Consider the following 27,605-nt stretch of genomic DNA (forward strand, 5'->3'; position numbering starts at 1 on the left):
CTGGGACTGGATGTACTATGGCTGCTGTAGGTGTTGGCCTGGGATCCGGTTCCCCCACCTCTGTCTGGGTCTCTGGTAACACAGACGGGGTCCCGGTGGATGGCTCAGGAACAGGGATGGGTGCAGCAGCTCGTCTGGTTTGGCTGCGTGTAACCACTCCCTCTGTTTCTGGCGGCTCAACGTGATGGGCCAAGTGGTTGCCCAGTATCATGGGGACAGAATAATTGTCATAGACAGCAAAAGTCCACGTCCCTGACCAGCCCTTGTACTGGACAGGTAACCGCACTGTAGGTAATGTTACAGGTTTTGACATGAAGGGGCGAACTGTCACTTTGGTTTTCGGGTTGATGAATTTGGGGTCCACGAAGGTTCGGTGGATAGCTGACACATGTGCTGCAGTGTCTCTCCATGCGATGACTTCCTTTCCATCCACTCTCAAAGTTTCCCTAAAGCATACGGGTATTTGAGAGATATCTAATTCCGGGTTTCCTTGGTGTGCAGGTGCAAGGAGTTGGACCCGGTTCAGGTTCTTTGGGCATTTGGCTTTGATATGCCCCAGTTCATTGCATCCAAAACATCGCCCACTTGATGGGTCACGGGGTTGTGTTGGTTTACTGGAAACTGGTGAGGTAGAAGAAGAGGTAGAGTGTGACTGTCCTTGGGTTGTAGGTGTGGGTTTGATTGGCCCTCGATGGTAAGGTTTAGTCTCGGTGGGTACCTTGTGTGATTCGCTCCCTTTGGCAGTAGCTTTCGTGTTGTCTACCGATGCCATCCATCTGGCTCCAATCTCTCCTGCCTCAGTGAGAGTTTTTGGTTTACCATCTTGGATGTAGCGTCTAATGTTCTCAGGAACACCATCTAGGAACTGTTCCATCAATATCAGGAGGTGTAGGTCGTCTAGCTCCTTAACCTTGGATCCTGATATCCAGGAGAAATAGTGTTTTTCCAGGTAAGCAGCGTGCTCTGGAAATGACATCTCTGGTTTCCATTTCTGGGCTCTGAAACGCTGACGGGCGTGATCAGGGGTGATGCCCATTCTGAGTCTGGCCTTGGTTAGGAACAGTGGAAAGTCGTCCATCTGGTCTCTAGGCATTTCAGCTGCCACCAGGGATAATTGTCTGCTGAGCTGTGACCTCAGCTCCAGCATGTATTGTTCTTTAGGAAGATGGTATCCAATACAGGCCCTCTCAAAGTTTTCTAAAAAGGCCTCAACATCATCCCCTGCCCTGTAGGCGGGAAATTTTCTCCGAGAAGGTTGATCAGTAGGTTGAAGAGGGATTGGATTGGGTGGAGTTTGCTGTTTAGCTTTTTCTAATTCCAGAGCCTGTCTCTGGATTTCCAGTTCTTTGTCTTTCAACTCCAGTTGTCTTTTGAGCTCAGCCTCTTTGGCTTGTATTTTCTCCATTTCTCTCTTGTGCTCAGCCTCTTTGGCCTTTTCTTTCATTTCAATCTCCTTGAGTTTTAATTGTAATTCCATGTCTTGTAATTGCAGTTCTTTTTGTCTTGTTTCCAGTTTAGATGCGGCCTTGGCACTCATTGTGTCTGTGTCCTGGTGCTGGCCACACCCCTCTGCAGTCAGTGAACTGTTTGTGGTGTTTGACAGTCCCTAACCCTGGCTATGATAACTTGAGTAAAGAAAGATAAATCAATCCTCTGTATAGCAAACTGTGGTTTGTGGACTGTCACTGTTTTGTACTGAGAAAGAGGGAAAGATTAAAAAAAAAAATTCCTCTGTCTCCCTCTCCTTCTGAGCTGCTGACTCAATACCTGTGAGAAAAGCCTGGTCTATTTCCCTCAGGGATCTGTGTTCTCCTGCCTTTTGAGCATTTCAAAAGACCCAGGAGAAAAAAAAACCTGGCTGGAGGGTTATCTCCCCCCCCAAACCTGTTTTTCCAGCTGGATGGGAATGTACTTTGGCGAGCACTTCCCCCCACCTTAGGAATCCTGAGTGGTACCTCGTATCACAATGGACGATAGCACCGCTCAGCAGGAGGGCTTTGTAACAGAAAGCCCTGCAAAAAACTGAAAATACTTCTAACCCTGAAACTGCCTCAGAGTGCCTCTGGTAGAAAAGCCTTGCCTCTCTCTCTGGGTCCGAAACACCACTGCCACCATGTCAGAGTCTACCCTCACTTGAAACTGGGCGGTTTCAAAGTGAGGACCCCCATGTATTCCCCCACCCTAAAATCCTAGGGTAGGTCTCCCCTTTTGCTGCCACCACCCGGTCAATTTCGTGGGCCGGGACACCCCTGTTTCCCCCCTGTCTCCCTTCAAAAACACTCCCTGGGAACACAGATCAATTCACAGAGGAGGAACCTTCCCCCTCCCCCCTCTTCCCTCTCTCCAGCCTGCTCCAGAGACAGAGATACCTTGATTCAAACTCCTTGAATCTCACACACACAGGGAAGCAGCCCACTTCCCCCCCCCTCCCTCTCTCTCCCAGCCACTCTGGAGAGATATACACTGATTCAACTCTGTGAATCACTGAGAGAGAGTGTCTCGGCCCCTTCCCCGATCCACAGTAGAAGGGATTTAATCAAATCTTTATAGAAAGAATTTATTAAAAGAAAAACAAGAAAATACAGAATCTCTATGAGTCCAAGCTGGACACTCATAGGGTATAACCTTGCTACGTTCTGGAGAGAATCCTCTCTCTTTCTCAGTACAACCAGTACAAGCAGAATTAAGAATAATCAATAACAAACACACAGAATTGCAAACATAGGATTATTAGATAAGGACACAAAGTATCTTTCTAATACTCACTATCTTGACTAGAAGAAATTAGTTCAGAAAGGTGGAAGCTGGTAGACTTGATTAAAACATCTGGACTCTTGTAATTCCAAACGGCCAAAGACAAAGACCCCCCCAAACAGAGGGAAAAGTTCCCTCCTAGGAGTTTCAAATTCTCTTCCCTGATTGGTCCTCAGGTCAGGTGCCCACCAGGTACTATGCTTTAACCCTTTACTAACTATTCATGACAACTCCCATGTAAAAGTTTCCCAGAATCAACTAGTTAAAATCGTCCTTAAAATATGGGAAATACTGTTTAGTTCTTATATAATCCATAGTATGTCTAGAGGTGCATATGTCTTATTAACTCTGTTTTTTCCTAGAGCTCCAGGAAGAAATCAGAACCAGTGTGGAACAGGCTGTCCAGCACTGTCTGTGATTTGGGGGAAGGGGGCATGTCATAAATATAGGTGGAAGGGTAGCAACCTTTATGGATGCAGTAGCATAAAATCCCTCCTTGGCAGCTGTACTGGATTGCTTTACCTGTAAGGAGTTAAACAGTTCAAATAACCTAGTTGGCACCTGACCAGAAGGACCAATGGGAAAAGAAGATACTTTCAAATCTGGGGGGTGGGGGAAGGATTTATTGTTGTTCTCTTTGTTTGTTCTCTCTCCGGACAGAGAGAGAAGCCAAGCAGGTACAACATCTCCTAAAAATATACCTGGAATAATCTATCTAAAATCACAGAAATTTTAAGTAGGGCAAGGCAATGTGTTAGGCTATCTTTATTTTAACTTGTGAATTCTCCTGTGCTACAGAGGTAGTTTTATTCCTGTTTTGTAACTGTGAAGCTGAGCCAGAGAGGAATCCTCTGTGTTTTAAATCTTTTTATTTACCCTGTAAAGCAGGGGTGGGCAAACTTTTTGGCCCAAGGGTCACATCGGGGTTGCAACACGGTTTGGAGGGCTGAGCAGGGAAGGCTGTGCCTCCGAAAATAGCCTGGCCCCCTCCCCCTATCTACCCCATCCCACTTCTCGCCCCCTGACTGCCCCCCTCAGAACCTCTGACCCATCCAACACGCCCTGCTCCCTGTCCCCTGACTTCCCCGACCCCTATCCACACCCCTGCCCCCTGACAGGTCCCCCGGGACCCTGACCCATCCAACCCCCCCACACACACTCCTTGTCCCCTGACTGCCCCCTCCTAGGACCCCCATCCCTAACTGCCCTCCCAGGATCCCACCCCCTATCCAACCACCCTGCTCCCTGCCCCCCTTCCCGGGATCCCCACCCTCTATCCACCCCCCCTTCTCCCTGTCTCCTGACAGCTCCCACCCAAACCTCCACCCCATCCAACCACCCCCAGTCCCCTGACTACCCCCCAGGACCTCCTGCTCCTTATCTACCCCCACTCCCCCTTACCATGCTGCTCAGAGTGGCAAGACTGGCTTATTGGAAAGCCTGGGAGGTGGGTGGGTGCAATGTGGCGGCCTAGCTGCGGGGGAGTGGGGGACAGCAGGGGAGGGGGCCGGGGGCTAGCTTCCCCGGCCTGGAGCTCAGGGGCCAGACAGGACGGTCCCGCGGGTCAGATGTGGCCGGTAGGCCATAGTTTGCCCACCTCTGCTGTAAAGTTACCTTCCATCCTGATTTTGCAGGTGTGATTCTTCTTTTTTTCCCTTATAAATAAAGTTCTTCTTTTAAGAAACTGATTGATTTTCAGTGTCTTCAAGACAAAAGGTCTGGTTTCTACTCACATTGCTAAGACAATTGGTTGGTATATTAGTCTCAAGCCTCCTCAGGAAAGGGGGTGAAGTGGCTTGGTGGATATTTGGGGGGGATAGGGATTCCAAATGACCTTTCCTAGAATTTTTGTGTAAATCACTTGGTGGTGGCAGCAATATACCGCCCAAAGACAAGGAAAGGAATTTGTGCGTTGGGGAAGTTTTAACCTAAGCTGTCAAGTATCAGAGGGGTAGCCGTGTTAGTCTGGATCTGTAAAAGCAGCAAAGAATCCTGTGGCACCTTATAGACTAACAGACGTTTTGCAGCATGAGCTTTCGTGGGTGAATACCCACTTCGTCAGATGCAAGTAGTGGAAATTTCCAGGGGCAGGTATATATATGCAAGCAAGAAGCAAGCTAGAGATAACGAGGTTAGTTCAATCAGGGAGGATGAGGCCCTGTTCTAGCAGTTGAGGTGTGAAAACCAAGGGAGGAGAAACTGGTTCTGTAGTTGGCAAGTCATTCACAGTCTTTGTTTAATCCTGAGCTGATGGTGTCAAATTTGCAGATGAACTGAAGCTCAGCAGTTTCTCTTTTCACACTGGAAATTTCCACTACTTGCATCCGACGAAGTGGGTATTCACCCATGAAAGCTCATGCTGCAAAACGTCTGTTGGTCTATAAGGTGCCACAGGATTCTTTGCTGCTTTTAACCTAAGCTGGTAGAATATAAGATAAGGGGGAGGGGGTCATGTGGGTACCCACATCTGTACCCCACATCTGTACCCCGGCGTTCAGAGTGGAGGGGGGAACCTTGACAGCAAGTCAGTAGCCATGAGGAGAATGAGTTCACGACATCAGACTTAACTAGAGCAGCATTTGTCTGGGTACATGGGACTCCTGCTGGGACTTCTGAAAAAACCAAGTGACCAGCCATGTCCTTAACCAGCTCTGTCCTGCTCCTCTGTTCATCACTCTTGCCTGGATGTTCAGGAACTTTTGTGCACACCTACATCACCTTTCTAAAAAAGTCATGAGAACCCAGAGAATGGGGACAAAACAAACAGCACGTGTACGCACATGCATACGCGCACACACACACTTTAGCCAGCCAAACTGTCAATTTGCCAGCACACGCTTCTGAAAGTGTTGACTGGAATGGATCAGAAACTGGGACCATGAAAAAATGTCTGTGAAACATGCCTGAGAACTCCCTTAGCCCTGTAGAATGGGCGAATTCTTGTGCATTAGCACAAACTCTAAAGTGCAGCATTATGTCTTGACACATGATGCTGACACAAACGTGAATCCAGGGTAAACAAATGTTGGAGAAGAATACAGAAAATGCCGACTTAATAGCTGTGGAGTTGTGTAACACTATGAAAAACCCAAATAAAAAAATTAAACAATAAGGCAACATACAACAAACAATGACTGAGCTATTGGAACAGAATGGCAATTCCCCACTGGATCCAAGGAGAGCCTTGTGTCTGCCCCCTGCCCTAAGAGACTGAAAATGAAGGTTACCAGACCACTGCATTCCATAACTCTCCATTCCCTGGGCCCCGACTCCCTTTCTCCCTCCCACACCCTCCACCCAACAAAACCCCCCAATAATCCCCCGCCTCCAATGTCAGACCGAGCACAGAGCAAATCCAGCTCCTACTCCTGAGTCTCTCCCCTTCAAGATGGTCCCTATCCAAAGAGCTCACAATCCCAGCTGCCTGCCAGAGCCCATGGGATCTGTCTCACTGCCCTGCCTGCTGATCTCAATGCTAGCAGATCCTTTTCCCTTGCAGGAGGGGAGAAGAAGCGCTGGTGCACTCTGCAGATTGGTCTACTCCCCCAACACCCCACTCACACTACGTGTGACATTACCTAGGGTACAATCTGGACTGCAGCTGTGTCCTCTCGGCAATCCAGCCTGGGATGCCTTTTACACTGCTTTGCTGTGAGAACTACCACTCCTCGTGCTGCTCATGCACAACAAAATCACTCCCAGCTATGTTACATTAATGCTCTGCCAGGGACTCATGCATTGTATTGCACAGTGACACCAGAAAATTCCCAGTCCCTGCCTGGTCCCTCAGAAATGTGCCAGCACAGGGGTGGACAATGAAAGCTCCTAGAAGGTCCATCTTTTCATCAAAAGAAAATGATATGCACAGACACTGTTATCTCAAGTGGTGGTTCCCAAACACTTCAATCCAAACACACTGGTTTAGATAAAACTATAGAATGAGTTTATTAACTATAGAAAGGTAGATTTTAAGGGACTACAAGTAATGAGGCATAAAAGTCAGAATTGGTTACAAGAAAATAAAAGTAAAACACAATGAATGCCTAACTTAAGAAGCTAAGTGAATTCAAAGCAAAGTCTCTCTTCTCACGTTTCAATGGTCTTACAGGCTGAATTTCTTTCAGTCTGGGTCCCTTACCCTATCCAGTAATGCTGCCTTTGTTCTTCAAGTGTTGTCAATGCCATAGGGTGTCTGCTCTCCCTTCCTATAGTTCTTTCTATTCTTCGAGAATCATCTCCAGCTGAGGTTCAGGAAGTAGAAAGTATGTAGACGGGAACCCCAAGCTCTTTCTTTGTCAAGATGTAAATTTTTCACTCACATCCTCTTTCCTGCTGAAGAGTGGCCATTTAACCAGGTGCTGATGCATTTGATTTAATAGACACCTGGCTGAAGAATCAGATTCCTTTGGTCTCTGAGGGACTGGTGTGTGACTGTTCCCTGTCATAGTAATACCATACAGAGGAATCTTATCACTTTACATGTAATGTTGACACACATATTTTACCAGGATAATAATGATCAACAAATTAAGAGTTTTCAAATGATACCGCACAAGGCATACTTTGTACAAAAATTATCATATTCCAGTAAAGGGGTGAACATAGGGATACATACTGCCACAGAGTCCCAATGTTTGGGAGAAAAAAGAACCCTGAATCTGTACAAGGGAGAGAAGCCCCCACTTCTTGGAGAGCCCCCAAGTTCTGTAAAAATTGGTAGAGCCCCTGAGGTATTTTGGAGAAAGGAAGAGAGGCGCTCCCAATGGTTTTGTAAAAGGGGTGAAGATCAGGGTAACAGACTGTCACACTATGAAGCCAAGGAAGTTACTTTTAAAAAGTCAATTAAGAAAAGCTTAGATTCTATAGAATCTGAGTATGTGATGCAGCAACAAAAATACATCACATGGATCAGGGGTTTGACATCACAGCTTTAAGGGGAAATTAATTCCCACTTAACACCTCTTACACCATTAAGATTTCTTTAAGAGAATCAAAAACTGTTTCAAGATTTGTTAATCCTCTATACGGCCTTGTGTTTCAGATTCTTAAATATTTATCAATCAGATAAGCCAATATGTAGCCATGCTTAACAGCAAAACAAGTCCAATCTCCCAGTGCAACACAAAAATATACCACAGAAATTCTGCAATCCCAGTCAATACTTTGGAGGTGTATGTATGGCGCTGAGATAGAAGCAATGCCACCCAGCTTTGCTTTGCACCTGGGCTCTCAGGGCTCAATGCTGTATAATGCACAATTGACAAACCAGGTTTTATCTTCTGCAAAACGTCCAGCTCCTTGGTTGTTCTTTCATCTATGTGGTTTTCAGACAAGCTGTGAAAACAAAAATGAACCATGACAAAAAACTATCAACCTAAAGCCAAGATTGTAATTATTTATCAACAATATAATTCAAATGAATCTTAATAGATAGGCTGACCATATTTCCCAAAGGGAAAACAAGACACTGTGTGGGGCAGTGCTGGCCTGAGTCACTCTCCCGAGTACCCACCACCACCAGGGCCGGATTAACTCTCCTGTGGGCCCGGGGCTATTATATTTATGGGGCACCCAGGCCAGGACAAGGGGTTGGGGTGCAGGAGAGGGTGTGGGATCTGGGAGGGAGTTTGGGTGCAGTAGAGGATTCTGACCTGGGCCAGGGGGTTGGGGTTCAGGAGGGGGTGTGAGGTGCAGGCTCTGGCCAGGAGGTGCTTACCCCAGGTGGCTCCTAGCCGGCGGTGCAGCATGGCTCAGGCAGGCTGCCTGCATGCTGGGACCCCACGCCACTCCTAGAGGCCGCCGGATGCTGTCATGTCTTTGCGCACACCAGAGGCAGTGTCTCTGTGTGCTACCCACACCCACAAGCACTGCCCCCGCAGCTCCCATTGGCTGGTTTCCCAGCCATTGGGACCCGCAGAGATGGTGCTGGGAGTGGGAGCAGCATGGGGAGACATGCTGTCCCCCTTCCCCCCCACCACCCACCAGGGGCTCACAGAGACATGCCACTCAGGTGCATGCCACTCCCAGCCACTTCTGGGAGTGGCATGGGGCCATGGCATGCAGGCAGCCTGCCTGAGCCCTTTATTTTTGCAGAGGCCCCATAGCCAGAGGCCCTGGGCTGCAGTACCTAAAGCACCTGCATTAATCCAGCACTGCTCACCACCCACACGGGGCTAGCATCCCTGCTTGCCCAAGTCCTGTCCCCCCAACCAGCTCCCGCACAAGGTTGGGGCTGGCATCGCTGCTCGCCCAAGCCCTGCCTGCGCCCCACATGAGGCTGGAGCTGGCATCACTGCTCATCTGAGAAGGGCCCAGTACAAATTTGTAACACGGGCCCTCTCCCATACACATACCACAATCCCACATCCCATACACGCAATCTCATGAACCATTACTGTTACATATTCTACGTTTCTGAAAATGCCCCCCACCCTTTGCTATTTTTGTTTAACATAACACCCAGCCTGATAGTCCTACAAGTTTGCTGACTATTTTGTAACTTTGTGGTCATTATAAAGCTATTATATCCTGTTGATGTCTTGATTTTTTTTTGTTCTAATGGACCAACATCACTGCAAACGTTTTATAATTAGGTCAATTAACTTTAAAGCTTCATTTTAATGGCCCTTTTCATTGCAAAATCATGAATTAGCCCCCCAAAGTCAATTTCTCTTGCAAGTTCACTCTCAATAGATAAGATAGCTAGGTGACTTAACATTTCCTGTCCCATTGTAGAACACCTGCAGTTTTTGATGAGTGCTAGCTTGCTGAAACTTCTTTCAGCTTCTGCCACAGTCACTGGCAGTGTGCGAAAAATCCATAGGGCTATGCACACTTCACTGAAAATTAATTGCAATTTTTTTTTAAATCTCATTTAATAAGATATGTGGGGGTGGTTCATATTATTTTCCAAAAGTAGACTTGAACATTTTTTTTTTCAGGTGCAACATTTCAAAAGGAAAATTCTCAGAAAGATCTGTAGAATACTTTTGAAGTAGCCATTTTGAAGCTTCTTCCAGGCAAGAATACTGTGGGAGACCGTATCAAAAGCTTTGCTAAAGTCAAGATATATCACATCAACCACTTTCCCCATAGCCACAGAGCCAGTTATCTCATCATAGAAGGCTATCAGGTTTCTTAGGCATGACTTGCCCTTGGTGAATCCATGTTGACTGTTCCTGATCACCTTCCTCTCCTCCAAGTGCTTCAAAATGAATTCCTTGAGGACCTGCTCTATGATTTTTCCAGGGACTGAAGTGAAGCTGACTGGTCCATAGTTGCCCAGGTTCTTTTTTTCCCCTCTTTAAATATGGGCACTATATTTGCCTTTTTCCAATCGTCCGGGACCTTCCCCGATTGCCACGAATTTTCAAAGATAATGGCCAATGGCTCTACAATCACATCAGCCAACTCCCTCAGCACCCTTGGATGCATTAGGTCTGGCCCCATGGACTTGTGCATGTCCAGCTTTTCTAAATAGTCCAAACCTGTTCTTTCACCACTGAGGGCTGCTCATCTACTTCCCATGCTATGTTGCCCAGTGCAGCAGTCTGGGAGTTGCCCTTGTCTGTGAAGACCGAGGCAAAAAAAGCATTGAGTACTTCAGCTTTTTCCACATCATCTGTCACTATGTTGCCTCCCCCATTCAGGAAGGATCCCACACTTTCCCTGACCTTCTTCCTGTTGCTAACATACCTGTAGAAACCCTTCTTGTTACCCTTCACAGCTCCAATTGTACCTGGGCCTTCCTGATTACACATCTGCATGCTCTAGCAATATTTTTATACTCCTTGCTAGTCATCTATCCAAATTTCCACTTCTTGTAAGCTTCCTTTTTGAGTTTAAGCTCACCGAAGATTTCACTGTTAAGCCAAGCTGGTCGCCTGCCATATTTTCTATTATTTCTGCACTTCGGGATGGTTTGTTCCTGCAACTTCAATAAGGCTTCTTTAAAATACAACCAGCTCTCCTGACTCCTTGCCCCCACATATTAGCCTCCCAGGGGATCCTGCCCATCAGTTCCCTAATGGAGTCTAAGTCTGCTTTTCTGAAGTCCAGGGTCTGTATTTTGCTACTCTCCTTTCTTCCTTTTTTCAGGATCCTGTACTCAACCATCTCATGGTCACTACTGCCTAGGTTGCCACCCACTTCTACTTCCCCTACCAATTCTTTCTGTGATCTGGAGACTTCAGTTAGTTGTCCGAAGAAAGTCTCGTCTACCTCATCCTTCTGATCCAATGGTCTATAGCAGTGGTCTCCAAAGTGGGGTGCACGGCAGGAGGAGTGCTTTTCTTTTTTTTTCTTTTCTTTTTTGGCGTTTCGGCAGTTCGGGCTGGAGTCCAAGCAGCTTTTTTTTTTTTGCTTCAGCGCGGCAGGGGGTGCATGCTCAAAATTTTTTTACTGATACGGGTGCGCAATCAAAAAAGTTTGGAGACCATTGGTCTATAGCACATGCCTACCATGACGTCAGTCTTGTTGCTCTCGCCTCTAAACTTAACCCAAAGAATCTCAACAGGCTTTTCTCCAGCTTCAAACTGGAGCTCTGAGCAATCACTCTGCTCTCTTACATACAATGTAACAAGCCAGTCTCTTGGTATCTTTTCTCTCTTGTTGGAAGTCTTACACCTTTCTCCCATACCTGTCCTTCCTAAACAGTTTATACCCATCCATGACACTGCTCCAGTAGTGTGAACTGCCCCAACAAGTTTCTGTTATTCCAATTGCATCATAGTTCCTTGATTGTGCCAGGACTTCCAATTCTTCCTGCTTGTTTCCCAGGCTTCTTGCGTTCGTGTAAATGCAGCTAAGAAAACTAGCCGATTGCCCTACTTTCTCAGTATGAATCAGGCTTCCCATCTTGTACCCTCCTCCTTGTGTTTTCTCCCGGTATCCCACTACCCCACTTACCTTGGGGCTTAGGTCACCATCCCCCGGCGAACCTAGTTTAAAGCCCCCCTCACTAGGTTAGCAAGATTACCTTAACCTCTACAGTCATCCAGAGGAATGTTATGATGCTTCAAGCTGCCAATTAGCACTTCAGCTATCTGTTCTCCTTTTTTAAAATCAAAGTTGATAAACTTAAGAAACCTTTCTTTAATGTTAAATGTACCACTGTCTTTGTTGTGAACTACAAATCACTATATCAAAACGTTGTTCATGGTGAGAGGCATCAGAAGTAGCATCACATATGATAGAATAATAAATGGCCTTTTCTCTCTCTGCCAGGATGGCCTTCTGCATACTCTTACCACATAATTCAATAAACTCATTCTCACTCTCCCATAAGAGTGCACCTGTCCTTTCATTGTTCTGCCCTCTGTTTGCTTCTGTTTGATTTTAGTCAAATGGTCACAAGTGATGCTGTCATAATGAGCACTAATCTCAAGAGTTCCAAGAAAGTTACCATTTTGTGGGTCACCTATCAGATTATTTTCTCCTTGGAATGATAAACCTTATGAACCAAGAAATAAGGTAACATCCAACAATCTTTCCAATATTTCTTTCCATCTTGTAGCTTCTGTTAAAATTTGTTTTTGAATCTCACTGTCCACTCCATGTCCACCTGACAGTGACTGCTGTAATTGCTTCCACTGGCAGTAACAAGTTTTATATTCTATGCTCTTTTCATGTTCAGGAAGTTTAGTATATAGTTTATGCCATTTTTTCACAATTGGTGAATACCCTTCATTTTTTGCCAGCATACTGCATTGCTTATGCCTCCCTGCAGGAAATAGCCGACATGGAAAACAATACAGTGCTTGGTTGGTAGCACTCCGAACAAGCCAGTCTCTTGGTATCTTTTCTCTTTTGTTGGAAGTTTTACATCTGAGAAGAAATTCAGGAAAATTATGCTCACCAACCTGCTTTGGCATTGACTTGGCTAGCTTCTGCATTTCTTCAAAAGTCAGGACACCAGATAGAACAATTTTTTGATGGATAGAATCTGTTATGTTTTCAGGCCACAAGCCTGGATCTTTGAAAAGACAAGAATCAGATAGTGTAGCACTACTGTCTCCTGCTTCTTGTAAACCTTCTGAATGTGGTGGTGCTAATGGTCAGGGCCAGTTCCAGATTTTCTGCTGCTCCAAGCGGCAAAAAAAAAAAAAAAGCCGATCAGTGGCACGGTCAATCTAGCCGCTCAATTCTTCAGCAGCAATTCGGTGGAGGGTCCTTCTCTTCCTCTTTGACCTGCCGCCGAGGCACCTGCCACTGAATTACCACCAAAGACACGGACGGCCCGCCCGAATATTTGTATTGGCCGCCCCAAGTACCTGCTTCCTTAGCTGGTGCCTGGAGCTGGCCCTGCTAATGGTGATACTACCTGACTATCTTCAAGCATTAGACTTGAGTCACATGCTGCACGTTCTGGCAACTTTTCTTTGTCATAAATTGCCAGTGCCACACAGACACAGTCTTTATATTGAAATAATTATCATCTTGGTTTTGTTCATCTGCTTCCCTAATTAGTATATTGCCTGACTGCAGAAAGGCCTTGTCTGTTTTGAAAAACTGGAGGATAGATTGGTTTCCTTTAGCTTCTTTTAGTTCCCTTTTCTTTTATCCCTTACAGTTCAGGCTGCCTGGTTTGTATTTATAGCCAGCAGTATGGGGTGTGTGTGTGACTGTGAGTGAATTAGACACTTACTCACATATATTTTGGGTCTGCAAATACTACCAGAAGCAGCAGCAGCACTGGCTCCCACTGTCTTATGGTGCTTTGCTTTGCCCCTTCCACCAGCTGTCCCTCCCTCCTGCCTATGCACAAGAAATCTGGGACTGGTAGTTCTTGATCTTGGTATGATAGACGATGTCACATAGAGGAGCACAAATCTCTTTGTCTCTCAGACTCAAACTACCAGTCCTAGTTTAACTGCACAAGCTACACACTCTGTATTCTAGAGAAGGGCCTGGGCTGCACCAGCAGGCCCAGCAACTCCCTGTTCAGAATGTCGCTTGAGACTGCTCTAACACACTGCTTCTGATTGGCTCCAGCAAATCTCACAAGATCTGGACAACAGATACATAGATACATGGAAATAAGTTTCTATAAGTATCCTCAGGCATGAGCTACAATTTAGCCTAATTTTTTTCCTCATGGTAATGGGGTTGGCAGCCTGGGCTGGGCCGTCCAGGGCCTCCGGACCCAGTAAAGTTTACCCTTTTTTCCCCATGTGGGGGCCCTGCGCCCAAGCCCCACCTCCTGCCCCCTGCACGGGGGTGGCATGGCTGCTCGCCTCTCTTCACATGACTCTGCACTGATCAAGTTGGCAAGAGCAAATGGGACAAATGCCAAAAAAGTTGGGACGGTCAGGACAGGGCTTAAAAAAAGGGATTGTCCGAGCCAAAATGGGATGTATGGTCACCCTATTAAGAGTACTGTAATTTTAAAACCACAGATGCCAGGAAAGTCAGTGCTAAAGTTACAGTAAGAAAAGACAAATTTGGAAAGTACAGAAATGCAGAATTAAAATCCCACAACAACACTAACTCTGCCTCCTAACCCCTGCCATCCTGTGCACCCTCCATGTCAGGTAGATGTGTGTCAAAAAGCAACACCAAGTAACACGTTAAATCTCAGACAATTTGGTAGTTCAACCAGGAATATCTCAAACCCCACGTCACTGTGGTGTTTTGTCAGCAGGCATCTTAAACCCTGTCCAACACATGTCATGCAGCTGAATGTACCTAATCAACTGGCAAGGGAGAGGAGAAGTCAGACTTTACTGCAGTGGGGAGCTGGATCACTGTGGAGAGTGAATGGTCAAAACGGTTGTCAGACAGCCAGGGGCTGACAGGAGGAATGTCTATCAGGGAGTGGGATGGACTTGGAGAGATCTTTGATGTGTATAGGAAGAATCAAACCACTGCTTTGATTCCATTTAATGCTCTGGATTTACTGTACAAACATGAATGAATTTAGCCTCACAACACACCTGTGAGGTAGCTCAAAGGTAACCCCATTTCACAGAGAAGGTAACTGAAGCACTAAGAGATGACATGTTCAAAAGCCTGTGCAGCCAAACCTGGCAGGATGGGCAGCTGCAAGGGTTTCCCTTTTGCTCCTCTGGAAGCTCAGAGTGTTATTTAAAAGAAGGGGGAGAGGGGACATTAGTCATACATCAGGGGTCTGGGGGGAGTATGGAAGAAAAAGACAGAACAGAGTGTTGGTAAGGGTACAACTACTCATTTTGAATTTTCAAAGCCCAAGCAGGGCTTCCATGTTCCCAGGCAGGTGCTGTTCTCATCACAAGAGACATGGAACTAACTCAGAAGGTGCAAGCTCACACCCTCAGCTCCTGGCCATGAATTAGTGCAGACAGGATGCTCCATAAGGAGACCCCACTGCACACTGATTACCAAGGCACAAAACTCACTGGACAATCACAGCTGCACAAGGAGTCAGGGCACTATGGAGAAGGACGCAGATAGAGCAACTGTGGACTCATGGAAGAGAATTGGACAGAATGAGGGGAGAGGAGCCAGAGAGGAGCAGCGCACACCACTGGGGTTGAAGGGATGCAAGGACAGAGAGTGAGGAGGGGCCTATGAGGAAAAGAAAGTTACTCACCTTCTCATAACTGTTGTTCTTCAAGATGTGTTTTGTTCATGTCCTTTCCAATCAGGTGTGTGCACGCTCATGTGCATGGTTGCTGGAAGATTTTTCCTCTAATAGCTAGCTGGAGGGTTGGCCTGGGAGCCCCCTGGAGTTGTGCCTTTATGGCGCTCAATATAGAGCCCTGACGACCTGCCACCCCCTCAGTTCCTTCCTGCCGGCTACTCGGACAGAGGGGTAGGAGGGTGGGTATTGGAATGGACATGAACAACATATCTCGAAGAACAACAGTTATGAGAAGTTGAGTAACCGTTTTTTCTTCTTCGAGTATTTGTTCATGTCGATTCCAATCAGGTGACTCTCAAGCTCGAGTTCAGGTGGTGGGGTTGGAGTCTTCTATTGATTGGAGCACTGCTCTCCTGAAGACCGCATCATCTCTGACCTGCTGGGTGATCACATAGTGTGCGGTGAAAGTGTGGATGGAAGACCATGTCACCCCTCTGCAGATTTCCTGAGTAGGGATCTGTGCCAGGAATGCTGTGGATGACACCTGTGCCCTGGTGGAGTGCGCAGTGAGAGGAGTTGCAGGCACTCCTGTGAGATTGTAGCACTCACGATTACAGGACGCTATCCATGACAAAATGCGCTGAGAGGACACGTCTGACCTTTCATTTGGTCTGCCACTGCGACAAATAGCTGGACCGATGTTTTGAATAGTTTCGTTCTCTCAATGTAAAAGGCCAGAGCCCTGCAGACATCCAGAGACTGGAACCTCTTCTTCCTGCTGCTAGAATGCAGCTTAGGGTAGAACACCGGGAGAAAGATGTCCTGGTTGATGTGAAACTGCAACACAACCTTCGGGAGGAAGGCAGAGTTCTAAGCTGCACCTTGTCCTTATAGAACATGGTGTAGGGAGGTTCTAATGTTAGGGCCCTGAGCTCGGATACCCTCCTGGATGAAGTTATCGCTACCAGGAACGCCACCTTGTAAGAGAGGTAGAGCAGTGAGCATGTTGCTAACAGTTCGAAGGGCAGCCCCATTAGCCTAGAGAGGACCGATTGAGGTCCCAGGAGGGAACAGGTTGATGGACGTGGTGATACAGCCTGTCCAATCCTTTTAAAAATCAGTTGACCAGGGGCTTAGTGAAAACCGTGAGGTGAAGGGCCTCAAGGTTCAGATGTTGAAGCGGACAGTGATCTTGTGTCAGAAGGTCCGGCCAGAGTGGTAGCGGGAGCGGAGCCACTACTGATATCTCTAAGAGAGATGTGTGCCAGTGCTGACAGGGCCAGGCTGGTGCTATCCATATGACCTGCACTTGGTCCTTCCAGATCTTGAGGAGCACCTTGTGAACGAGCGGTATAGGCGGAAAGGCATACAGAAGATGGTGTCCCCATGGGATGAAGAATGTGTCCATGCTGGAGCCCAGGCTGTGATTCTGGAAGAAGCTGAACTGCTGGCACTGCCTGTTGCATCGCGTGGTGAATAAATCTATCTGGGGAAAGCCCCACCTCTAGAAGATTGAATTGCAACCTCCAGGCAAAGGGACCACTCGTGGCCATGAAACGACCTGTTGAGGCAGTCTGCCAGCTCGTTCTGTACCCCAGGGAGGTACAACATTTGCAGGTGTATTGAATGTTCTATACAGAGGTCCCACAACATGACGGCTTCTCGGCACAGGGGAGAGAAGAGTGCACCCCCATTTGCTGATATAGAACATTGCTGTTGTATTGTCTGTCATGACTGATACACAATGACCTGTTAGGTGTGTTCAAAAAGCCTGGCATGCTAGGGGTACCACCATTAGCTCACTGACGTTTATGTGGAGAGTGAGATCTGCCTGAGACCAGAGACCTTGAGTCCTGCGGTCTCCCAGATGAGCTGCCCATCCCAAGTCTGATGTGTCCGTCACTAGCAACAGAGACGGACATGGAGCAGTGAAGGGAACCCCGAGCAAACCTCCTGAGGGCACATCCACCACAGTAGAGAATCAAGGACCGGGTGAGGCAGGGTCACGATTCTGTGATGATAGACTCCCGAAGAAAGTTTTCTGTGGGGAGCTGAAACTCAGAAAGGGCAGGAGGGCTGATCAAAGAAAATGTTTCAAAGACACCTTTAAGCAGAATCTGACCTTATGTGGAATAAATATTGACAACTTTGAAGACATAGCCAAGGACAGACCTGAATAAAGAGCTACTATCAATAATGGTTGTAAACATTTTGTGAAAGACAGACGAGAAAAACATATTGAAAAAAAGTGGCCAAGTGTCATGGAAAGTCTTCCATGGGAGCCTGCACATTCCTGTGTGACATCTGTTTGTGATCTTGCTCCTCACAGATCAGGCTAACATGAGAACGCGTAATGCTGTGACATCATCAAGTATGACAGACAGCCACAAATGTGTTTCCAATAGATTTAGCAACAATTGGTTTGTTTGGTGATAGAAAGGAAATAACACTGCTACTGTGTGCAGTACACAATGGGAGAGGTTAACCCAATTGCACCTTTGTATTATTTGATGAATGTTTTGAAACCCAGATAAATTTAGTTTTTTAAAAAAAGGTTTTGTAAAGATTTCACTAGTCAAAAATCAACCAAAATTCTACAAATTTGCTGTTTAGAAAAACCTTCCCCATTCCCCATGCTCCAAAAAAATATGCTCACCTTTTTGCTAGAAAACTCCCCTCAAAAAACAAAAACTATTTTGGTTTTCAGTTGAAAATTTTTGGGTTTTGTGTGTTCTGTCTTCTGAAGAAAGACTGAAAATTTGAGAGGAAAGTAGATATTTTATTTGCAAATTTTCATTTAGGTCTAAACTCAATTTTCCGTCAATGAATTTTTTGACAGATAATGCCCGCCATTGCGGCATATTGAAAAATAACATTTCCATCCTTTGGGAAATGCCACTATTCTGACATTTTTTTTATATCCCAAATTGCAGAGGTCAAAATATTGAAGCTTTTCACATACAAAACATTCAGAAAATAATTGATTTGAGAATGTTGAAAAGTTTTGGTCTTACATTTTTCATCTAAATGAAACATCAACATTACTGCATCAAAACATCCTGCATCGGTTCAGGTTGACATTACTGAATGTGTCTGCCAGAGCTGCTGTTGTGTCTCTTGGGATCCCTCTGCCTCCCTTTGCCTCACTGGCATGAGCACCATGGCCTGACTGTCTACCATGATGCGCCACAATCTAATCCTGTGATTGAGCTCTGCACTGCACACCCATCATGGGGGACATATACTGGCAGGGGAATGCAGCCCATATGTGAGAATGGGGGTGATGAGGAAACCAAACTACAATTCCCATGGGGCACTGCGGCAGTTCAGACAGACACAATGATTAACATTGACCTAACCTGAAATGAAATGTTTTGATTTTATTTTCCTGACAACAACAAAAAAGTCAAAAGACTTTGCAAAAATCAATCTTTTTCCATAGAAAATTTCAATTCAGAGGAAACCAAATTTTCTATCAAAAATATATCAGTGGGAAATTCCAGACCAGCTCTAGTAACCGCTGTCTGAACACTTGAGGAGACACTGTCCTGAAAATCTTACATCTCATGAGAAACAGACACAGGGGAGAATTCTCCCTCCTTCTACAGCTACAGCACCAAACAGGGCAGCATTGTGCCAGTCACAGGCTGCTTTGTGCAACCCCATGTGTAGGAGGTGGGAGGAGGCAGGTTGCCTAAGTTACACTGTCGGCTGTTTCAGGCCCTGACTAGCCTGGAACCAGAATGGCACAAAGGTGGCTTAAAGCTACTTTTTCCTCCTCCCCTGGGTTGCACTTGTGTGTGCAGCACCTCCTGGAGACACAGAACACACTCCCATCCTCAGCCCTTACAGATCAGCCCAATTCACCTCACTGGGCCATGCAGGCCACACGCGTCCCTAGGTGACTGGAAGCCCAGCACACACTGTGATGGATTCTTTTCCTACAGAAACCGAAGTCACTTACTCGAGCTTCTCTAACTTGCAGTTTGGATGTTTCAATCCTTCACAAAGAAGCTTCACTCCTGAATAACTCAGGTTATTACTGCTCAGGTTCAACTCTCTCAGGGACTGGTTTGTACTGAGCAGAGAGGAGAGATCTCCACAGCAAGCATCAGTCAGATGGCAATCCCAAACCCTGCAGAGATGGAGATGGGCACAAGGAACAGACAGTGGAGTGACCAGATATCCTGATTTCATAGGTACAGTCCTGATATTTGAGGCATTGTCCTGCAGAAAATGGATTTTCATATGGCTGTTATGAACATTTGTGTACAACCATCAGATTGAATGTACAAAACCCAAATTTACATGCTCAAATGTCTGTGCTCACAATTTAGTGATTGTTTGTCCAGTTGCACCTGCAGATGCAGGTGATTTCATAAGTGAAAATAGGACCTCAAAATATTAGTACAAAATTAGAGCCCACTTTTGCAAAGGCTGGTGTAACAAGGAAGGTATCAAGGAACCCAGAAACTACTTACACTAATTTCTCCAGTTTACAGCTGGGTTGTTTCAGTCCTTCACACAGAAGTCTAATTCCTGAATCTCCCAGTTTATTCCCACTCAGCTCCAGCTCAGTCAGAGACTGGTTTGTACTGAGGGCAGCAGAGAGATCTCCACAGCAAGCAGCTGTGAGGCTGCACTGCCACAACCTGCAGGGTGAACAGAGAGAACAGTAACCATCTCCTTCCATAAAGGGGTCAGTATTCACTTCACTTAGTGCAGAGAAACGTCCTTTCTGGTAACTTGGTAGTTTCATTGTTTATATGCAGAGTCTGTATGCATGTCATACAATGCATTTTAATTATTAAAATTAATTACATGATGAATTCCTGACTCAGATTTTATTTGTACACAATGCAAGAAGATTTTTGGAATATTTCAGAGAGTGTCCCACAAAAATACAGAAATTTGATAATCATCTGATAATGTGACATTCACATTCTGTGCACATATCCCCACCTGCCAAGCTGTGATTGGCTGCTTTGGACATTGAATGTCCAATTGGGTATGTCTTGTGGAGTGGTCTCCCTTTTGACCTTGAATAGGACAGAAGAGTGTGCAGAATGGAAAGAAAGTTTCAGGCTATTCAACCTCTGCCACAAGAAATGATATGGAAAATAGGCACTTTGATGCTTTTCATGACACGCTGCAAAGAATTAACTGGGAGCATCAGGTATTTCAACTTGCAGTCAAATTCTAAACATCTGTCAATAATGTTACACAGTGCACAACCCAGCAGAGGTCACAGACAGGGAAGATTCATATTGTGCTGTACGGTGGCCATGGTTAACAAGCTAAGTTCTTCTCTAACAGCTTTGTAAGCTCATTAAACTGCAGTTTTCATGCCTACACCCACGTTCCCTGATTCACTGTCTTATTTTCAAATGAAAACATTTTCAATTGATTTTTAACACAAAGCCATTGCATTTGAAACTAACAAAGTTTAAATGATTCTGAAATGTTCAACGCCTAGGATAACAGTGGAAGAGAACTATAGTGATCACCTTCCCATACGATAATAAGTTATACCAGTATCAACAACATTTATACCTGTATGATTGCATCCACACTTGGGGGAATGTACCTATCTTGGTAAAGTGGAGAGTGAGCTATGGGCAAGCAGGGAGAGGGAGAAAGCAGGTCACACTCAATTTTAAGGAAGGGTTACAAGGCGCTTGACTTTCTGGTTATGGGATTCAATGAGAATGGAAAAGTCGAGCCGCTTGGCTAAGATGGTGGCAGAACTGAAGGAAGTCAGCACAGTGGCTTGACTCCCACCACGGATGTTCAGTGAAAGATCCATCAACACCACTTCCTGCAGAAGCTTAGGATTTCCTGCCCTGCATATTATAGAATCGTGGAAGATTAGGGTTCGAAGGGACCTTAGGAGGTCGGACCAACCCCAACTAAATCATCCCAGTCAGGGCTTTGTCAAGCCAGGCCTTAAAAACCTCTAAGGATGGAGATTCCACCACCTCTCTAGGTAATCTATTCCAGTGCCTTCACCACCCTACTAGTGAAACAGTGTTTCCTAATATCCAGCCTAGACCTCCCCCACTGCAACTTGAGACCATATACCAACACATCCTACTCCTGCTTAGTTTGCAAAATGGGCTGGATCTCAGCACATGGCTTCAAAAACAGACTTCAACAAGAAACTGCAGAGCTGGAATTAATTTGCAAACTTGACACTATCAGACTGGGTCTGAATAGAGACTGGAAGTGGCTGACTCACTACAAAAAGTAATTTTCCCTGTTTTTGATATTCACACCTTCTCATCAACTGTTGGGAGTGGGTCACATCCACCCTGATTGAATTGGCCTCGTTCGCACTGGTCCTCCACTTGGTAAGGTAACACCCATCTATTCATCTGACAAAGTGAGTTATAGCCCATGAAAGCTTATGCCCAAATAAATTTGTTAGTCTTTAAGGTGCCACAGGTCTCTTCATTGTTTTTGATGGTATTTATTACTGATTAATTGCAGTACACATAGAGGCTTCAACCAGGTCTAGGCCTCAGTGTCCTAGGTGCTGTATAAAAAAGTGATAGCCTCTAAGGGCATGGCTATACTTGCAGATGTAGAGCGCTGTGAGTTAGACCCGCCTTCGTAGAGCTCAGTAGGGAAAGTGCTGCAGTCTGTCCACACTGACAGCTGCTTTCGCACTGGTGTGGCCACATTTGCGGCACTTGCAGCGACACTGGGAGCGGTGCATTTTGGGCAGCTATCCCAGCATGTAAGTGACTGCAATGTGCTTTTCAAATGGGGGTGGGGGGTGGAGTGTGACAGGGAGTGTGTTGTGTGTATGTGGGAGGAGAGAGAATGGGATTTTGGGGGGCTGAGAGCATGTCAGCATGCTGTCTTGTAAGTTCAGACAGCAGCAGACTCCCCTCCTCCCTGCCTCTCTCTCTCACTCACAGCATTCCACAGTAATGGCTTGCATGCCGGCTGTCAGAAACGGAGCTTTGAAAGGGCATTTCCGCATTCCTACAGGAGTTCAAAACAATGACAAGAGTGGCCATTTGACTTAAGGAGATTATGGGACGTTTCTGAAGGCCGATAAGAGCGCAGTAACATAACGCCTCGTTCACACTGATGCCCGGGCATTGTAGCCAAGGCGCAGCAAACATTATTCCTCTCGCGGAGGTGGGGTAGCCGCAGAGTCAGAGCACTCTTCGTGCCTTGCCAGTGTGGACAGGGAGTGAGCTAGGGCACCTGGGGCTCCTTTATTGCGCTGTAACTTGCATGTGTCGCCAAGCCCTAAGAGTTAATAAGCTGAAAGCAAGGACAAGACAGATGGGTGAAACAACACACACAGGTTAGTGAAAAGTCACAGACAGTACTAACAAAATACAGCGCTGGGTTACTTACAGCAGTGTCTGGAGCTCACAGTGTGGATGTTTCAGTCCCTCACACAGAGGTTTCAGTCCTGAGTCTCCCAGTGTGTTAGCACTCAGATCTAGCTTTTCCAGGGCACAGTTTGTAAAGAGGGTCTTAGGGGAGAGGTTCTCAGGGAAAGCAGATGAGAGTTTACAGCTGGACAAGCTGAAGGGAAGAAATGGACAGATCAAAGTTACCTCTGCACTGTAAAAAAAAATGGTTAGTAACAGTCCCATAACTGTTGTTCTTCAAGTTGTATTGCACATGTCCTTTCCACTTTAGAAATATCTGCATGCCCAGTGCACTGTGGTTGGAGATTTTTCCATCATCAGGGGCTGGCACGTGCTGCTGTGCATGGTATAAAGGGTGGAGCTGCCCCCGACCCACCTCCATTCCTTCCTACCAGAAAGACTCAATTATAGAGGCGTAGGAGGCTGGGATGTGGAATGGACATCTGCAACACATCTCACAGAACAACAGTTACAGAATAGGTTAGTAATTGTTTCTGCTTCTTCTAAACAAATTGGAAACCGGCAGTGGAACACATATGTGCTGTCACTCAAAGAATCACCGCTTAGTGATTGATTCCAGTTGTGGACTTCCATAGTTTCATAGAGTTTACGGCCAAAAGGGACCACAAGATTATCTAGTCTGACCTCTGGTATATCACAGGCCACTAAACACCTCCAGGTTACCCCTATGTTAAGCCCAAAGACTTTAATTAGCCCAAAACATTTCAGTCCTCTGGAAACTAAACTGTTGTACCCCTGTGGCAGAGAACAAGAGAGACTGAGGTGCCACCAATGGCTGAGGCCCCTGCAAAGGCAGGGAAATGATTTGGGGAGATACATCCAGACAATATCAGCAGGTGATCTGAGCCCCACACTGCAGAAGATGAAAGTCCCTGCTGATTTGACCTGGGGGATATTCCGTCCCAACCCCAAATATGGAGATCAATATATGACTGAGCATATGAGCAAGATACCCCAGTCAGACGTCTAAAAAGACAGGTTATCTGTACCACCTCAGAGCACCGGTCCACGCCATCCACTCTCCCATCTCCAGCTGTGCCTTAACTCTAATGCTACAGCGGAAGGCAGAAAAAAAACCCAGACTACACCAAGCCAGCTGTGCATTGAGAAAAAATTCCTTCCTGACCCCTGCAGCATGAGATTTGATCTGATTACAGTTGTTATCTGAATGCAGAGCTGCAAGCATTGTGAGAATGTTGAGGGTGATGCAGGCAATTCTGTTGCCATGGCCCATGAAGGAAGGGGATGAACAGGGGACCAACAGATTCACAGTATCCAAGGCCAGAAGGGACCTCCACGACTACCCAGCCTGACCGCCTGCACACACAGGCCATGGAATTCCTTCTGGGGCTGGATTAATGCATGACTTTTAGAAAGCTATCTAGTCTTGTGTTAAAGACTCCAAATGCTGGCAAATCCTTCCCCTGCTTAGCTGCACCAATGTTTATACTCTCTTGGGTTCAATCACAGGCTTATGTGAAGCATGTGATGTACAAAATATAATAGACCAAAGCAGGAAAAGCAATTTGGTAAATGGTCTCTATTGTAATCCATCAGATTGTTTCTAATTTCCAGTTACAGACATGTCATGTGACTATATCCCGGTATCTGCAGAGGGAACTCCTAAAGGCCCTTCTGTGGGGACCCTCCAGAAGATTTGGGTAATTAGAATACAGGGGCTTTTCAAACCAAAATGCTTGTTCTTTGAAAACCTGTTCCCACTATTGGATGCCCAAACTGCCTAGTGCTCAGGCTTCTGCGCCCAGCCCCTGGAATTTTCAAACTAATACAGCAGGGAAGAGTTTTCAAACTGAGGGGCGTGCCCCACTGGAGAGATGTGACAAGGGTATCGGGGGCGGGGGGGAAATGCTAGGATTTTACTGGTGCTGGATAGAGCCCCATGCTTAAAAACAAAATGTGCAGGGTGGCAGTGCCATTCAGGTTTGGCCTGGTCACCCCTCAAATTTGAGTGAGTGGCATTGTGACCTGGCACACAGGGTTGTAGCACCAATCACTCAAGTTTCGCCCCAGCCACTCCTCCATCATGACAGAGGAGTGGCCGGGCCAGAACTGAATGGTGCTGTGACCCCATGCACCAGATCATAAGGCTCGCAGCAGGGACTTGAGCCCAGCCCCACAGGACACAGAAGCTGCTAGGGCCCTGGAGGAGTGTAGGGCAAGCTCCATCTCCAGCACCAGATCAGGTCATGCTCACCAGGGACGGAGCTCGGAGAGGGGTGCACACATGAGACAAGTCTCTGAAGGGGAGCACAGCAACAATCGGTTTGGGAAACTCTGGGCTATGTGATGCCATGTTCTCCCGGCAGGGTACTGATGTGCTCCCAGTCACTAAGGGCCTGTCTGTGCTGGAGGTGGAGGTGTAATGTCCAACTCAGGAAGACGTACGTGGCTAGCTGTTATTGAGCTAGCGTGCTAAAAGTAGCAGTGTAGCCATGGCACAAAAGGTGGGCTGGGATAGCTGCCCTGAGTACAATCCCACACAGAACCCTACACACGGACTCAGGCAGCAAGCTGGTCCCACTGCCCACGTGGCCATAGCCATGCTTGCTTTTAGCATGTTATCTCAGTCAAAGCTAGTGTGGGTCTGTCTACCTGAGCTGGACATTACACCCCCAGCTCCAGTGTAGACACACAAAATGTCACTGCCTCACCCCCGCCCCGTCCAAGGTCCTCCGCTCTCTGTTTCTGTCCCTCTGCCCAGTCTGTCTGCCTCCCACCTTCACCCCTCTGCAAAGGGGATATGCACCACCTGTTGGTCACAGATAAGCACAGCAAGGGATTGTATTGAGCAAAAGGGTCATTGAGGGGAGAAGCAGTAACAGAAAAATGAGCCCGAGTCCTGCAAGAACTGTTCTGAGAATGAAGCAATGTAACATTTTTAACGTGCTTCCAATATATAGGAGGAAATCCCGGAACCACAGAAATCAATGGGAGTTTTGTCATCAACATCAATGGGGCCAGGATTTTGTTACCCAAAATTGGGTCAGCTAGTAAGCTTAGAGAGGACTAATGACCCACCAGAGTTTGACAGAAAGCAGCATGTTTATTATTCTGATAGCTAAGCTCAAAAGAAAGGGGGGGTCACACTCATACTCGCATACTCATGCTCCCAGGACAGGCACGGCACTGGAGATGTTAGGATCCTTGAAGGTAAGTGTCCCAAAGTGCAGCCCTGGACGGTGCAATGAAGGTAAGTTTTCCCGAGGCACTTTGAAATCAGTGCCGCCCAGAGGATTCCAGGGGCCCGGGGTCTTCGGCGGCGGGGGGCCCTTCCGTTCCGGGACCCGCCGCCAAAGTGCCCCGAAGACCCGCGGCGGGACCCCCCGCCGCCAAATTACCACCGAAGCGGGACCCACCGCCGAAGTGCAGCCCGGTCTTCGGCGGTAATTCGGCGGTGGGGGGGGTCCCCGCCGCGGGTCTTCGGGGCACTTCGGCGGCGGGTCCCGGAACGGAAGGGCCCCCTGCCGCCGAATTACCGCCGAAGACTGGGCTGCACATCGGTGGTGGGTCCCGCTTTGGTGGTAATTCGCCAGTGGGGGGTCCTTCCGCCCCCGGGCGGAAGGGCCCCCCCCCTGGCGAAGACCGGGAGCGAAGAAGCTCCTGCGCCCTCTTGCCCCGCCCCCTCTGGGCGGCCCTGACCCTATCCACCACCCCCAGAACACCCACAATCCAAACCCCCCCATTCCCTGCCCCCTGACCGCTCCCCCAACCTCTGCCCCCTCCCTGTGCCCTGACTGTCCTCAGGACTCCCTGCCCATTAGCCAACCCCCCTGGCCCCAGCCTCTTACCCCCGGCTCCCTCCTCACCCGGAGCCTCAGCGCCTCGCCCGACAGCTGCAGCGTGTCCCCGGTGGGGCCTGAGCTCCGTCCCGCTCAGAGCCGCGTGGTGAGGGGGCGGGGCTGTGAGCTCCACGCTGAGCGGAGGCAGCTGAGCTCAGCCCGGAGCTCGCAGCCCCGCCCCCTCACCACGCGGCTCTGAGGGGGCGGGGCTCAGGGGCCCCTCAGAGACATGCTGTGGCACTGTCTGAGGACGCCGCTTGATGTGCTAGGGCTCCAGGAGAGGGGTGGAGGCGGGAGCCTCAGCTGTTCTCTTGGGGGCCCCTGCAGAGCCCGGGGCCCGGGGCAAATTGCCCCCTTTGCCCCCCCTCCCGGGCGGCCCTGTTTGAAATGCAATGCAGCGAACCACTGACCAGGTGGTCCGGGCAAAGGACCTTCATGGGAGGTACAGTCTTGTAGGTGCACTCCTGAGCACATGGCCCCTTCCCCTTTTAAGGACCTGCCCCTTATGGCCTGCGACTAGAGATGACTTGGCTGCATCTGGTTGGTCACACTCGGACACTGTCCATGCAGTGTCCATGCATTGGGTGTGTGAGTGCTGCCTAATTAGAGTCCCAGACACCTTGTCTATCTGGGAGCTCTTCCAGGGCCGCCCAGAGGGGGGGCAAAGGGGGCAATTTGCCCCGGGCCCCGGGCTCCGCAGGGGCCCCCAAGAGAACAGCTGAGGCTCCCGCCTCCGCCCCTCTCCTGGAGCCCTAGCACATCAAGCGGCATCCTCAGACAACGCCGCAGCGTGTCTCCGAGGGGCCCCTAAGCCCCGCCCCCTCAGAGCCGCGTGGTGAGAGGGCGGGTCTGGGAGCTCCAGGCTGAGCTCAGCTCCCTCTGCTCGGTGTGGAGCTCCCAGCCCCGCCCCCTCACCACGCGGCTCTGAGCGGGACGGAGCTCAGGCCCCGCTGGAGACACGCTGCGGCTGTCGGGCAAGGCGCTGAGACTCCGGGTGAGGAGGGAGCCCGGGGTAAGAGGCTGGGGCCAGGGGGGTTGGCTAAGGGGCAGGGAGTCCTGAGGACAGTCAGGGCACAG

At 47.8% G+C, this 27,605-nt stretch overlaps 1 protein-coding gene across 1 annotated transcript in view; it reads right to left on the bottom strand.

The window, feature by feature from the left end:
* Positions 1-7,529: 7,529 nt before the first annotated feature.
* LOC123368708 (NACHT, LRR and PYD domains-containing protein 3-like) overlaps positions 7,530-27,605 on the bottom strand; it is a 35,333-nt gene continuing 15,257 nt past the window's right edge. The window contains exons 4-7 of the mRNA XM_045013753.1: positions 22,688-22,861; positions 19,795-19,965; positions 19,278-19,448; positions 7,530-8,088 (exon numbers count right to left, since the gene is read on the bottom strand). Of these exons, the coding sequence (XP_044869688.1) occupies positions 7,815-8,088; positions 19,278-19,448; positions 19,795-19,965; positions 22,688-22,861 (790 nt within the window). The 3' untranslated portion in view covers positions 7,530-7,814. The remainder of the gene's footprint in view (positions 8,089-19,277; positions 19,449-19,794; positions 19,966-22,687; positions 22,862-27,605) is intronic.

The sequence above is a fragment of the Mauremys mutica genome, chromosome 4 (genome assembly GCF_020497125.1).
Source record: "Mauremys mutica isolate MM-2020 ecotype Southern chromosome 4, ASM2049712v1, whole genome shotgun sequence".
Lineage (NCBI taxonomy): Eukaryota > Metazoa > Chordata > Testudines > Geoemydidae > Mauremys > Mauremys mutica.